The sequence below is a fragment of the Pelobates fuscus genome, chromosome 1 (assembly GCF_036172605.1).
Source record: "Pelobates fuscus isolate aPelFus1 chromosome 1, aPelFus1.pri, whole genome shotgun sequence".
NCBI classification, from domain to species: Eukaryota; Metazoa; Chordata; class Amphibia; order Anura; family Pelobatidae; genus Pelobates; species Pelobates fuscus.
The window spans coordinates 107,721,847-107,734,066 of record NC_086317.1 but is presented as its reverse complement, the minus strand read 5'-3'; the positions used below and the strand labels follow the sequence as shown (position 1 = coordinate 107,734,066).

The following is a 12,220-nucleotide window of genomic DNA, read 5'->3' as shown; positions in this document are numbered from 1 at the left end:
TTTGAACAGATGTATTGTAAACTTTATAACGAAAGTGCATAGTTAAACTTTTATTAATAATGTGAATAATTAAAGGCTCCTTTAAAATGCACGCTGGTGGAGAATGCACAAGTTGCTTACCTTACGTTTTGAAAAACAACATACTGTTTATAAGCGAGGCACAACAACTACTATTTAATCCCCAAATATGGCAGTTAGATATGGTATAGAATTCTTACCCTTGCTTTGATATTTACACCATATTGATGTTTGTACTTCCTCTCCATCGGACTAGGGTGGTAATAGGCTCTAGTCTAGGTCATTAGCATATCCAGGGTTAAATTGACAATATTTTCAAATTACAAGTGTCAAACTGACCTGTGCTATTGTTTGCCAACTACTGGCATCATCTTCACTTGGGTGAATCCCATAATTCCATCTCCTCTGCATTACATAGATCACTGGCTCCACAGAAATGTTGAATTTTGAAGACCATCTAATATCAAGATTTCCAGGAAGTGGCTCATTGAATGTCAATTCTTTTCTTGGCTTCAAAGGGACACCTTACCAAACAAAACACAGAACATCAAATCAATTATAATGTGATTAACTCAATGGGGCATATATCAAAACAGAGACCAAAAGGCCACATCCAGGGACTGAAGAGTCTGACCCCAATTTGCTTAATAGCTCCTCTTATGATTATTACTCATTAAGAATAAATAGAGCAAGTTTACAAAACATCATGAAAGACTATTTTCCGGTTGGCTATATTATCCAAATTATCATGGTTCAACAAATTATGCTTAATTAAAGTTATAGCTAATATTTTCCCTTAGTCGCCTCTTTATGTCACTACTGATTATCTCAACAATGAATTTTCCATTTGTTATGCATTTTTTTTCAGCCCATATTTTTGTACCCTATTAAATAATTTATTTGGCTACCTCTATGAATTTTAGATAGCATCTAATATGTTTTAGCCTTTCTTTTACATAGTTTTGCATTTATATATTTTGAATTCTAACAAAGTTTACAGATAATTTAAAATGTAGCATATACCAATAAAATAAATAGCAACAGGCATAATTAAACACACAAAAAAAAAATCTGGAAAAAAATGTGGATCTGATATTTAATTAATTTATTTTTTTTGGAGAGTTTTTGTTTGATAACTTTCTTTGAATCTTAGAATGTTAATATGTATACATACAGGCATTTTTCTCTTTTTACGAACAAATCAGGAGATAATCAAGTGATTACCAGAAATAATTGCAATATGAATGATCTGAGAATAACATTTATTAATTTAGCATAAATCGATGATGCTACAGACTCTTTTTGGAATCTTCAGGCATAGCAAATAATGTTGGGAGTATGAATAGGTATTTGGAGAAGTCTGTACCAAGGCAAAGTCACCAAATTTTTGAAACTAAATGGAACCAGTAATAACAATATGTGTATGCTTAAAAATGGTATGTTCCTATCTAATCGGGTAAGACATGTCTGTACAATAAAAAAATCTTCAGCTGCCAATGGTAACAATATAAGCAGGAAAAAACATCTAACAAAGTCAGCATAAGGAACAAATGTGGAACCCAACGCACTGACAGACATTTTAAAGAGCTGCACATTTTTACTGTCATAGTAAAATTGCAACAATAACACTCGGTAATGAACAAATGCTAGGTTTTCACCTAAAAGGTGACTCAAATTACAAGAAGAAGCATATGAATGTGAAATTGCTAATGATATGGTCAAGAAAAAGTGGACCAGTCCCACCAGAGTTAACCTACATAAGGCAGAGTGCTGAGAGGTCTACATATTGATGTAGCACCACCATATTAACATACAAAATGCTCTGCAGAAAGGTGGACATGTGCTACCTGATGAAGTGTAGTATGTCTTTCATCAGTGTCTTTGCTTTTTCTAAGAAGGTTTGGTTGAACTATAGAAAGTAACACAAGAAATGGCCCTCATTATGCTACAGGTAAAGCGTAAGAGTTGATCAATCCCTGTATTGCAGTAAATGGTCATAGATTTAATTGTAAACCATCCTGCATCCCTGAGACCCACTACCCTGAAATATCTCAAAGTACATATTTAAGTGAAACTCTATGTGATCTCTCTTGCTTTTAAAACATTGTATATTAAAGAAAGGCAGTTTTCTGTTATAAATGCTAATATAATTTGAAATTTGAATATGTTTCTATTCCGAGTAAAGTACCGTATTTAGTATTAGAACAAAGATTACACAATAAGAAACATGTTGCTCAAATATGAGTGACTGTCCATTTTAGTTTGCATAGCAAGCATTATAAGCACTGTCAGTTTGAATTTGTAAACTTTTTAAAATCAATTCTTAATTATTATGTGCAATAATGCAGCAATTTGCATGTTCAGAGATGCTCCATCTGCTTTACATTAAAGTCCACTGGATGTACTTGATTGGAACTAAGTAACTCAACCTCACTGTGTTGTATGTAATTGTCAGCAGATGGAATCTTGAAGCACCAGGGAGGTGAGCAAGTGCATTTTAGTTTACTTCTGTAGAACAGTAAACCGTGAAATCCAAAACCAGATGCATGGACTCCATGATTTGTCAGTATGTTTTTATTATGTAAATGATTAATTTCTTTTATCACGCTTGAATAAAGCAGTTCCTGAATCATGCACATTTTGATGGAATTATTCAAATAAACATTATTATTATTTATTATTAAACATTATAAGTTTAAAATTTATCTTCCAACTATTCTGCTAAAAATGCTTTTATAACTAACTATAGCTTGATGAATAAACCCAATTTATTATGATTGTTAAGACCCAACATAAAATGATATATTATATTAATGATGTAAAATTTCTCTACATTATTATTATTTTCCTTCTGGTCACATCAATTCTATTTGATAGTCATGTGACAAACTCCTGGACAAGTTATTATAATTATTATTACTAGCATTTATATTATGCCAACATATTCCACATAAAAAAAAAAAGTGTGGATATATAACAGCAAGTAAATATTGAAAAAATAATAATGTTGAAGAGGTGAAGAAGGAGTGAAATGACTTTACAAACTAACCAGAATTGGGGTAAAGGAACTAAAGAGGAAAACATATCATAAGAGAGGAGGGGTTCACAGATAGGATGTTAGAATTAGCAATGTGGGAACCAGCAGAAGACATTGGCAGAGTGAAGTGATCAAGATGGGTGGATTTTTTTTATTAAAGAGGAAATTGTTGAATTATTAACGGTTTTTCATATAAGTGCCAATATAATATACTAAAAGGTAGGTAACCCCGGGTATGGATTGGCAAAGGGATGAGGTCGAAAAATGAAAACACTTGCCATAGAGACAGAAGGGGCTTTTAAAAAGCTTATGTGTTATTATTAAGGCTATGGAGAGGAGGGATGGCAAAGCAGGGAAGGAGAGGGCACATGATGGATGACTGAGGAAGGCAAGTAGAAGGGTGCATATAATGGATGGCTGAGATGGGAGGCACAAAAGGAAAAGGCAAATGATGAATGGCTGAAGAGGGAGAGTGTGGTAGGGTGTAGGATGTACGGCTGGAGATTGATGGAAAAGGAGAGAGGAAAAGACAAATGATTGATGGCTGTGAAGGGAGAGTACCAAAGATGGATGACTGTAGAAAGATGGAGATGGTGAGTGAAGTTTCCTGTCTCTCTGGAGAGGAAGTGATAGAGAAGGTATATGATGGTGCATCTGGTATTGGCATAGGAATCAAATAAAATCTGGGGGGTAGAGCCATTCATAATAAACCCAGCTCCACTTAGGAAGCATACATGAAAACATGCTGTTTTCTACATGCAAAATTATATATTATCTTAAGGGACTCTATTAATAGAATGGTCTTACATGCTACACCATCTCCCCTAGTTCCTTCACACACATGATGGATTGTTGAGGAGAGAACACACAGATGTGGAGGGTAGAGACAGAAAAAGAGTGCACATTATAGATGGGTGTATAGTTAGTAGAAGAGCACATGGCAGATAGCTGGGGAGGGATAGAAAAAGCACATGATAGATGTTTGAGAGGGAAGAAATCAGGGCTGAAGGTGGATAACTGGGGAGGGAGAAGGCACATTATGGTTGACTAACTGAAGAGTGTGCGACAGATAACATGGTGGAACGCTGGGTTGAGGCAGGTATATCATGGATGGCCGAGTGGGAGGTATTCTCTAGGATCTCAGGTCTAAGAGAGCACTGTGCAGTCCTAGGCTGGTTGGGGAAACTAAAATAATTACTGTCAGCAGTCTGGTAATGCTTGTTCAAGAATTAATTCTCTTTTTCAATGCTTTAACTGCCGTCACACAAGGATACAATTCCGTTACGTTATGTTTCAATTCATAGACCAGGAGCTCCCTATAGAAATCCGCCACAATACAAGCTGATGCCAGATGGCTCTAACAATACACTATATTACCAATATTTACTACTGTGAACAGAAATAAAAGTTAGGTATTATACCAGATAACTATTGTAAACATTTAAATGTGAGACATATTTACATATATGCTATTTTCAAGATGTCTTCTTTACTAAGCACAAACACTGAGAGCTTAATGCGTTTGCTATAATTCTTTCATTCTCAATGTATTTAAAATGTCATAGGCATCTTAAGTGGGGGGCTGTCTTGTATGAGCTTTAATCTCTGCACAAACAGGCTGCATTCTTCAATGCGATATTCCTTATACAGCCTCTTGAAAGTTGTCTGTCTGAGCCTCAAACTCTCACCTTGTTAAGCAGATTTATCAGTGTTATATGGTGCTGTCATACATAGATACTCCAATATCTAACTAGTCAGATAAAGGCCCCCTGCACTGCATCTACAAACTCACACACCCTGTCACGGCACAGCATATGTACACACTGAGACCCATTTCCTTGCATCTACAAATAGATAACCTAGTGTGCAATGACATAGGCACACTACAAAGCAGCTACACAAACACAAACATTAACACTGCATATTGGGAGCTCCTAGTGACTTTCCAGATGGAATACTTACCCATACATCCCAACTCTGGCATCTCAAGAATCAGGACACTGATGGGAAAGTTGTGAAGGGGGGGCGCCAAGTGATACAATCTTGTCAATGGTTCCACCTTACAAGGGGCATACTTGCACAGAAAGGGAGTGGGTCCACCTACCAATCATGCAGGCCCAGCCCACTGAAGGCAGGCCCTGCAGGGAGCACTGTTTCAGTGCTTTCTGCAGGGTCCTAATACACCGAACATAGCGCAAGCACATCTAATGATGCTATAGCCGGACACCACAGAACTAATTTGGGATGGCGTATTCTCAGGACTGTTCTACATAGTTACATAGTTACATAGCTGAAAAGAGACTTGCGTCCATCAAGTTCAGCTTTCCTCACATATGCTTTTGCTGTTGATGCAAAAGAAGGCAAAAAACCCAGTCTGAAGCGGTTCCAATTTTGCAACAAACTAGGAAAAAAATCCTTCTTGACCCCAAAATAGCAGTCAGATGTCTCCTTGGATCAAGCAGCTATTACCCCACTAATTAGAAATTATATCCCTGTATGTTATGTTTTTGCAAGTATTTTTCCAATTGCAGTTTAAACATCTGTATAGACTCTGACAAAACCACCTCTTCAGGCAATGAATTCCATATCCTTATTGCTCTTACTGTAAAAAAAATTTTCTTTGCCTTAGATGAAATCTCCTTTCTTCCAGCCTAAATGACCTTGTGTCCTATGTATAGCCCTGTTTATGAATAGATTTCCAGATAATGGTTTGTACTGGCCACGAATATATTTGTATAATGTTATCATATCCCCTCTCAGGTGCCGTTTTTCCAAACTGAAGAGATTTAAATTTTTTAACTTTCTGCCAAAGTTGGAAAAGTTGTGAGACATGCTTGCCAGTATGCAAAAATAAAGAATACGTAATTGTAGTGACTATGCTTTTCATTCTCTGTAAAAGTAGGTTATGTTTCATACATCACAGTGTCAACATGTGACTCCCTGTGATATGCATAAGGAAAGCATTGCTCTTGTGTGATGTCATGCATGTGCAGTGTTGTTTCCCTTTGTTCTCATTACAGATTATAAACTGTTTGGTAGTATCCAATCACTTCCTGGCATCATAGAAGGAGAAGCAGTTCTTGGAAAAACCTTCTAGACCATTGGTTTCCATACAAGTCCTCTTGGCCCAACAACAATCCAGGATTTATGTATTCCCTGTTGTATTCCAATGAAGATATCTACAAAACCTGGACTGTTGGTGGGTCTTGAGGACTGGTTTGGAAACCATTGTTCTAGACAAATCAAATGTTCTAATTGTTTTTCTAAACAATTAATTTATTTAAGCATAATCTCCAAATATATTTATGCATTACCTTTGTACATATAATTATACATTATCTTCACGCATATTATACTTTCTACGAATGAGTAACAATTCACCCTAAAGGTTCCCTTTAAAGCATACCAAACAATAGCAATTTCTGCTAAATGATGGCATTGTCTGTGTGTGTTTACATCCAATTTAGACTTTACCAAGTACATGTTCCTTACAGGAAATTGGTAAAATTGTTCTCCATATTCCCACACTAATTAGCACATGTTCTGCTTGATGAAAAGCAGTGGAAAACAGGTAGATCTGAATTGTGGCACCAAATGTTGCACACAATTCCACCTTCAGAAACAAGCAAACTTAAAATAAATCAACAATGTTCTCTGTGCAAAACATAAAGGAGGAAGCACATATATTTAACATAATTATTTTTCTATTTTTTTTTAGTTGTGTTTTGATGTTTTGTACCAATCTGAAAAAATTTAAAAAAATAAAAACTCCCTTAAATACGAAAATGTAATTTTAAAAAATATATATTCTGTAAATTTTTAAATATTATTCCGTGATTTTATTTTTAAAATTATTTATTTTTAAAACTTTTTGATGCATTCATGTTTAAATTGAATCCGAGGTAGCACAACAAGGCTTGGCATACACTTTCCCACTATAACCTTATTTTTCTCATCAGTGACTATAACGTCAACAAATGTGTGTTTTCCTGACCTGTAAAACAGATTTAAATAGGCTTTCCCTTGGAATGTTTCCTTTAGTTCATATGAATACGTTACTGATGGTATGTGTCAGCATGCTTCATTTAGACCAATATACACTGCCAGATGTGGAGATATCATTAGCACTATTAAGCTAAGTATTTCCTTTAATTCATCATGTAATGAAAGAGTGAGGTGTGTACATTTTCTTCTCTATATTCAGCACAATGAACTGCGTGAGTCTATTCACAGGAATTACTCATTTAATCTGTCTCTAACTACTATTTTTACCACCAGAACAAGTGTTTTACTTTAATCACACACATATATCTTTCTTATTCTTCATTTACCCTCCAGTATCTCTTTTTTAAAGAATCAAAGAGTAAGAAGTAAAATCGCAATTAGCCTCTTATCCCCAGGTAAAATGCATTCGCTTGCGAGAAGCCTTTCATTTAAAGCAGATCCTGCTGTGAGCACCAAACAATAGTCTAATGTCAGATATTCACTAAGCATTTGTTCTATAGAAAAGAAATAGGGCAATGGGCTATTTGGGCATTTTCGTGCTTGTGTTTTATAATCACTAGCATATGATTATTACTCTGCGTTTATACATGATAAACAAACTAAAGGAAATAAACAAATAACTTAAAGTTATAATGAACTATTATGTAGAATAGTCTTGCACGGTGGAATAATAGTTTCGCAAAATCACTTAGTCCAAAAATAAAGTTTAGTTGAGGTATTCCGATAGTCAACAGTGTGGCCTCCCAACTCCCTTTTTGCGACAAACCAAAAAGGGTGCAAAATCGGGCTGATCAGTACACTGCAAAATATATATATAAAAAAATATACATAATATAAATATAATGTATATATTTTTCAGCAAACTGATTCCCAACATTTAGTTCACATATTAAGTGGGAAAAAATGTAATAGAGGGAAAAAGAGGAGGAGCAGTAGGGAAAAAAATCTATATTTATATATTTATATAGGATATATTTATCAAATATATCCTATATAAATATAGATTTGTTTTCACTGATTCTTCTTCCCCCCTCTATTCTTCTCTTTTCCCCTCTATTCTTCAATTCTCACTTGATCTGTAAATAAAATCAACATTTAGTGAATGTTCCCATTCATCAATTATATTTTTTTCCCATCAATGATCTATTTATTTGGTGCCAGTTGTACAAGTTCCTTAGCAAAACCTAGAATTTGAGCTGTCTGTCTGTTCAGCCCTAATTTAAATCTTTCATATTGAGTGCACCCACATTTATCTATGATTTTGTTTTGGAGAAACATGGCTTTCATCTAACATTCACACATTTATAAATGAAACCTAATTTAATATGAAAAAAATATATAAAACAATGTGATAAATTAAGACATTTTGTTATTTTCTGCAGGGAAGTTTAAATGTGAATGTCATAATATTGTTACTTTTTACTGCAAAAAAATACACGTATTTGTGTGCAGTGATGGCCCACAAGTACATCGATGCCCCAATGTAAAAGTTCCATGTTGTTTTGGAAAGTTATTCACATATTGGGCTTGCCCATTTCAGTTTTTACACATTAAAATCTGCCAGATTGGTTTGCTGTGCCCATGTTACCATTGAGACCATATGGCAACCCAGGAATGAGAACTACCCCCATCATGGAATACCATTTGCAAAAGTAGGCAATCCAGGGTATTAAAAATGGGGTATGCCTTGTTGTTTTTAGAAGCCACAAGCCCTGGCCAAACTTAGTGTTTATATTATTTTTTTTCATTTTTCAGACAATAATAGCACTTTCACTGATGATATCATCATCAATATATATTTTACTGCTCTAGAACACTCATATTTGTGTTAAGCAATGTCTCAACAGTAACTCCCATGTACAGGTTTTGAAAAATTACATGGTCAAACATAGGGCTAAAGGCATTAAAGAGCCTCTTTTTGAAGGACAGCTTAGCACACCCTAACATCGGAATGGGATTATAGACATTACTGTGAGTAGTATTGCTCTGTTATACACTCAGACACAGGGCGCCATGGCAATAAGGGCACAGCTCACACAGCTCACACATGGCGGGATGTGAAGTGTGTGCATCGGCTACCTGGGTGGAGGATTTCATTTTTCTCCACTCTGGTAGCCTACTATCCCAAAAAACTCATGACCGTGTGGGTGGGGCTTACCGAGAGGAAGGGCGGGACTAACCCATAAGCGGAGGCGGGGCTATAAATAGCAGCAGGGGCAGAGTTAAGTGCACCCAGAAGCCAGTTGCTGCACAGGAAGCCCCCAAGCAAGAAGGAGTCCCTGCTTCCCAAACAACTCCAGGAGTGGCAACTGCCTCCCCTCCTCCCTTACAGCTCATTATGGAGAGGGGTAACTTTCCATCTGTGTGACTGTCTGCTTATGTGTGTGTGTCTGTGTGTGTGACTGTCTGCCTGTGTGTGAGACTGTCTCCCTGTGTGTGAAACTGTCTGCCGGTGTGTGAGACTGTCTGCCGGTGTGTGTGTTACTGTCTGACGGTGTTTGACGGTCTTCTTGTGTGTTTGTCTGTCTGTCTGTGTGACTGTAACTGTCTGCCTGACTGTCTGACTGTGTGTGTGTGTGTGTGACTCTCTGCCTGTGTGTGACTGTCTGCCTGTGTGTGTGTGTGTGACTATCCGGCTGTGTGACTGTCTGGCTGTGTGTGTGTGACTGTCTGTGTGTGTGTGTGTGTGTGACTGTCTGTCTGTGTGTGTGATTGTTAATGCCTGCCTGTGTGTGTGACTGTCTATGTGTGTGACTGTAACTGTCTGCCTGTGTGTGTGGGGGGGCTGTGACTGCCTGTGTGTGTGAATGTAACAGTGTGTGTGACTGTAACTATGTGTGTGACTAACTGTCTGCCTGTGTGTGTGTGGGGGGGGGCTGTGATTGCCTGTGTGTGTGAATGTAACAGTGTGTGTGACTGTAACTTTGTGTGTGACTGTGTGTATGACTATCTGCGTGTGTGTGTGTGATTGCCTGCCTACGTGTGTGACTGTCTGCCTGTGTGTGTGACTGTCCGTCTCTGTGTGTGTGACTGTCCATCTGACTGTGTGTGTGTGACTGTCGGTCTGTGGGTGTGACTGTTGCCTGTATGTGTGATTGTAACTGTGTGTGTGTCTGTCTGCCTGTGTATGTGACGGTGTGTGTGTGTGTGTGTGACTGTCTATCTTCCTGTGGGTGTGACTGTAATGGTGTGTGTGAATGTCTGCCTGTGTGACTGTCTGTTTGCCTGTGTATGTGTGGTTGTAAATGTGTGTGTGTGTGTGTGACTGTCTGCCTGTGTGTGACTAACTGTGTGTGTGACTGACTGTAACTGTCTGTGACTGTAACTGACTGTGGGTGTGACTGTAACTGTGTGTGTGACTGTCTGCCTGTGTGTGTGCTTTTGTGTTACTGTCTTCCTGTGTGTGTGATTGTAACTCTGTGTGTGTGTGTGTGTGTTTGTGTGTGTGTCTGTCTGTGTATGTGACTGTCTGTCTCTGTGTGTGTGTGTGACTGTCTGCCTCTGGGTGTGACTGTCTGCCTGTGTGACTGCCTGTGTGTTTGACTGTAAATGTGTGTGTATGACTGTCCCATATACAAACACTACACCCCTATAAACACACACACATACACTATACATGGATAAAGGAGGGGAGGGGGGGGCACTGTCAAGATTTTTCGCACAGGGCACCTAAAGGCCTAAGGCTGGCCCTGCTCAGACACACCAACAATGTGGAGCTCCTAGAAAAGAGAGACACTTGAGCCCAAAATAGGAACTGTCTCTCCTAAATAGGGACAGTTGAGAGGTATGGGTTAATGTGCAAACCTTGTGCATTATTGAATAGGTAATATATCAGCAGTCTTTCTGCATCTAAAAGCAAATTGCTAATTTATTAACTAATATTGTGGAAATTAAGTCTTTACTGTCTCTGTAATACTCATGAATAACCAAACTGATGTGAAAAAAAAAAACTGTAGGAGCTAATTTACTAAACATCAAACTGTAGTAAAAAAATGAATTGCAAAGCTGAAGCCAAAATAGCAGATTTAGATAAGAAAAATGACAATGTGGAAATATGGAATTCCGTTAGAAAACGCTTTGTATGTGCATTTCATTATTTTTCACTCTGTTAGAAGAATTTTTTATTATAAAGATTCAGAAGGCATTGCTAACTTAATGATTATCTTTAAACGTTAAGCATTGCCATCAATTGCTTTTCCCGCAGAATGTTTTTCACATTAAATGCCACTACTATGGAGCTAGAACAACAATGATTAGGTTGCAACACAAACGCTCCCACTACATTCCCTATTGAGGGATTTGCTTTTTAAATTGCTTTTGGAAAAGGCTGGGATCATTATGACAAATCATACCTTTGTATAGGTTTTTAGGTACTTGGCATGTATGACCACATCCATTGGAACAACACTTCTTCACCCCAGAGCACTCATTATCTGCATCACAACTTTCAACACAAGCTGCGGCAAATCCACTGGCTTTTTCTGGAGCTGGGCAGTCTCCTTGCTTCACTGACAAGACAGACTTGAGAAACTCACAGCTGGTTAAACATTCATGGTGCTTCTTGGGAAACAGAGGCTAGGAATCAGAAACAAAGAAAGAAGAGAGCTGCTCATTAACTGATGAATTTTAATATTTTCTAAATATTTAAACATTGTCTTTGAAAAACTGTGTAGAGGAAAATTGGCAAAATAAATACCAATTTGTTTAACCCCTTAAGGACACATGACATGTGTGACATGTCATGATTCCCTTTTATTCCAGAAGTTTGGTCCTTAAGGGGTTAAATCACCAATATTATCTTTGTTATATGATTTTTTTTAGAATTGTTCACTTAGTATAATTTAATTACAACAGTCCGCACAATACAATCTTAATACACATGCCATATATATTGTAAGAAGAACCTTGGAAAGGAACACTCAAATATACAAGTAAAATGTGAAATAATAGTAAAAATACTTTATCCACCAATAGGAAATCTCTGCGACTTATAAAAATATATATTTTTTATTTTTGTAATATATATATATATATATATATATATATATATATATATATATATATATATATATAATCTTTATGTTCTTTTATGTTAGATAGATGATAAATAGGTATATAAAATATTTAACTGTACTTATTATACAAGATTTTCCACATAGC

At 36.8% G+C, this 12,220-nt stretch overlaps 1 protein-coding gene across 1 annotated transcript in view; it reads right to left on the bottom strand.

The window, feature by feature from the left end:
• Positions 1-12,220, bottom strand: part of ANOS1 (anosmin 1) — a 143,694-nt gene that overhangs the window by 51,140 nt on the left and 80,334 nt on the right. The window contains exons 4-5 of the mRNA XM_063450159.1: positions 11,413-11,635; positions 358-542 (exon numbers count right to left, since the gene is read on the bottom strand). Of these exons, the coding sequence (XP_063306229.1) occupies positions 358-542; positions 11,413-11,635 (408 nt within the window). The remainder of the gene's footprint in view (positions 1-357; positions 543-11,412; positions 11,636-12,220) is intronic.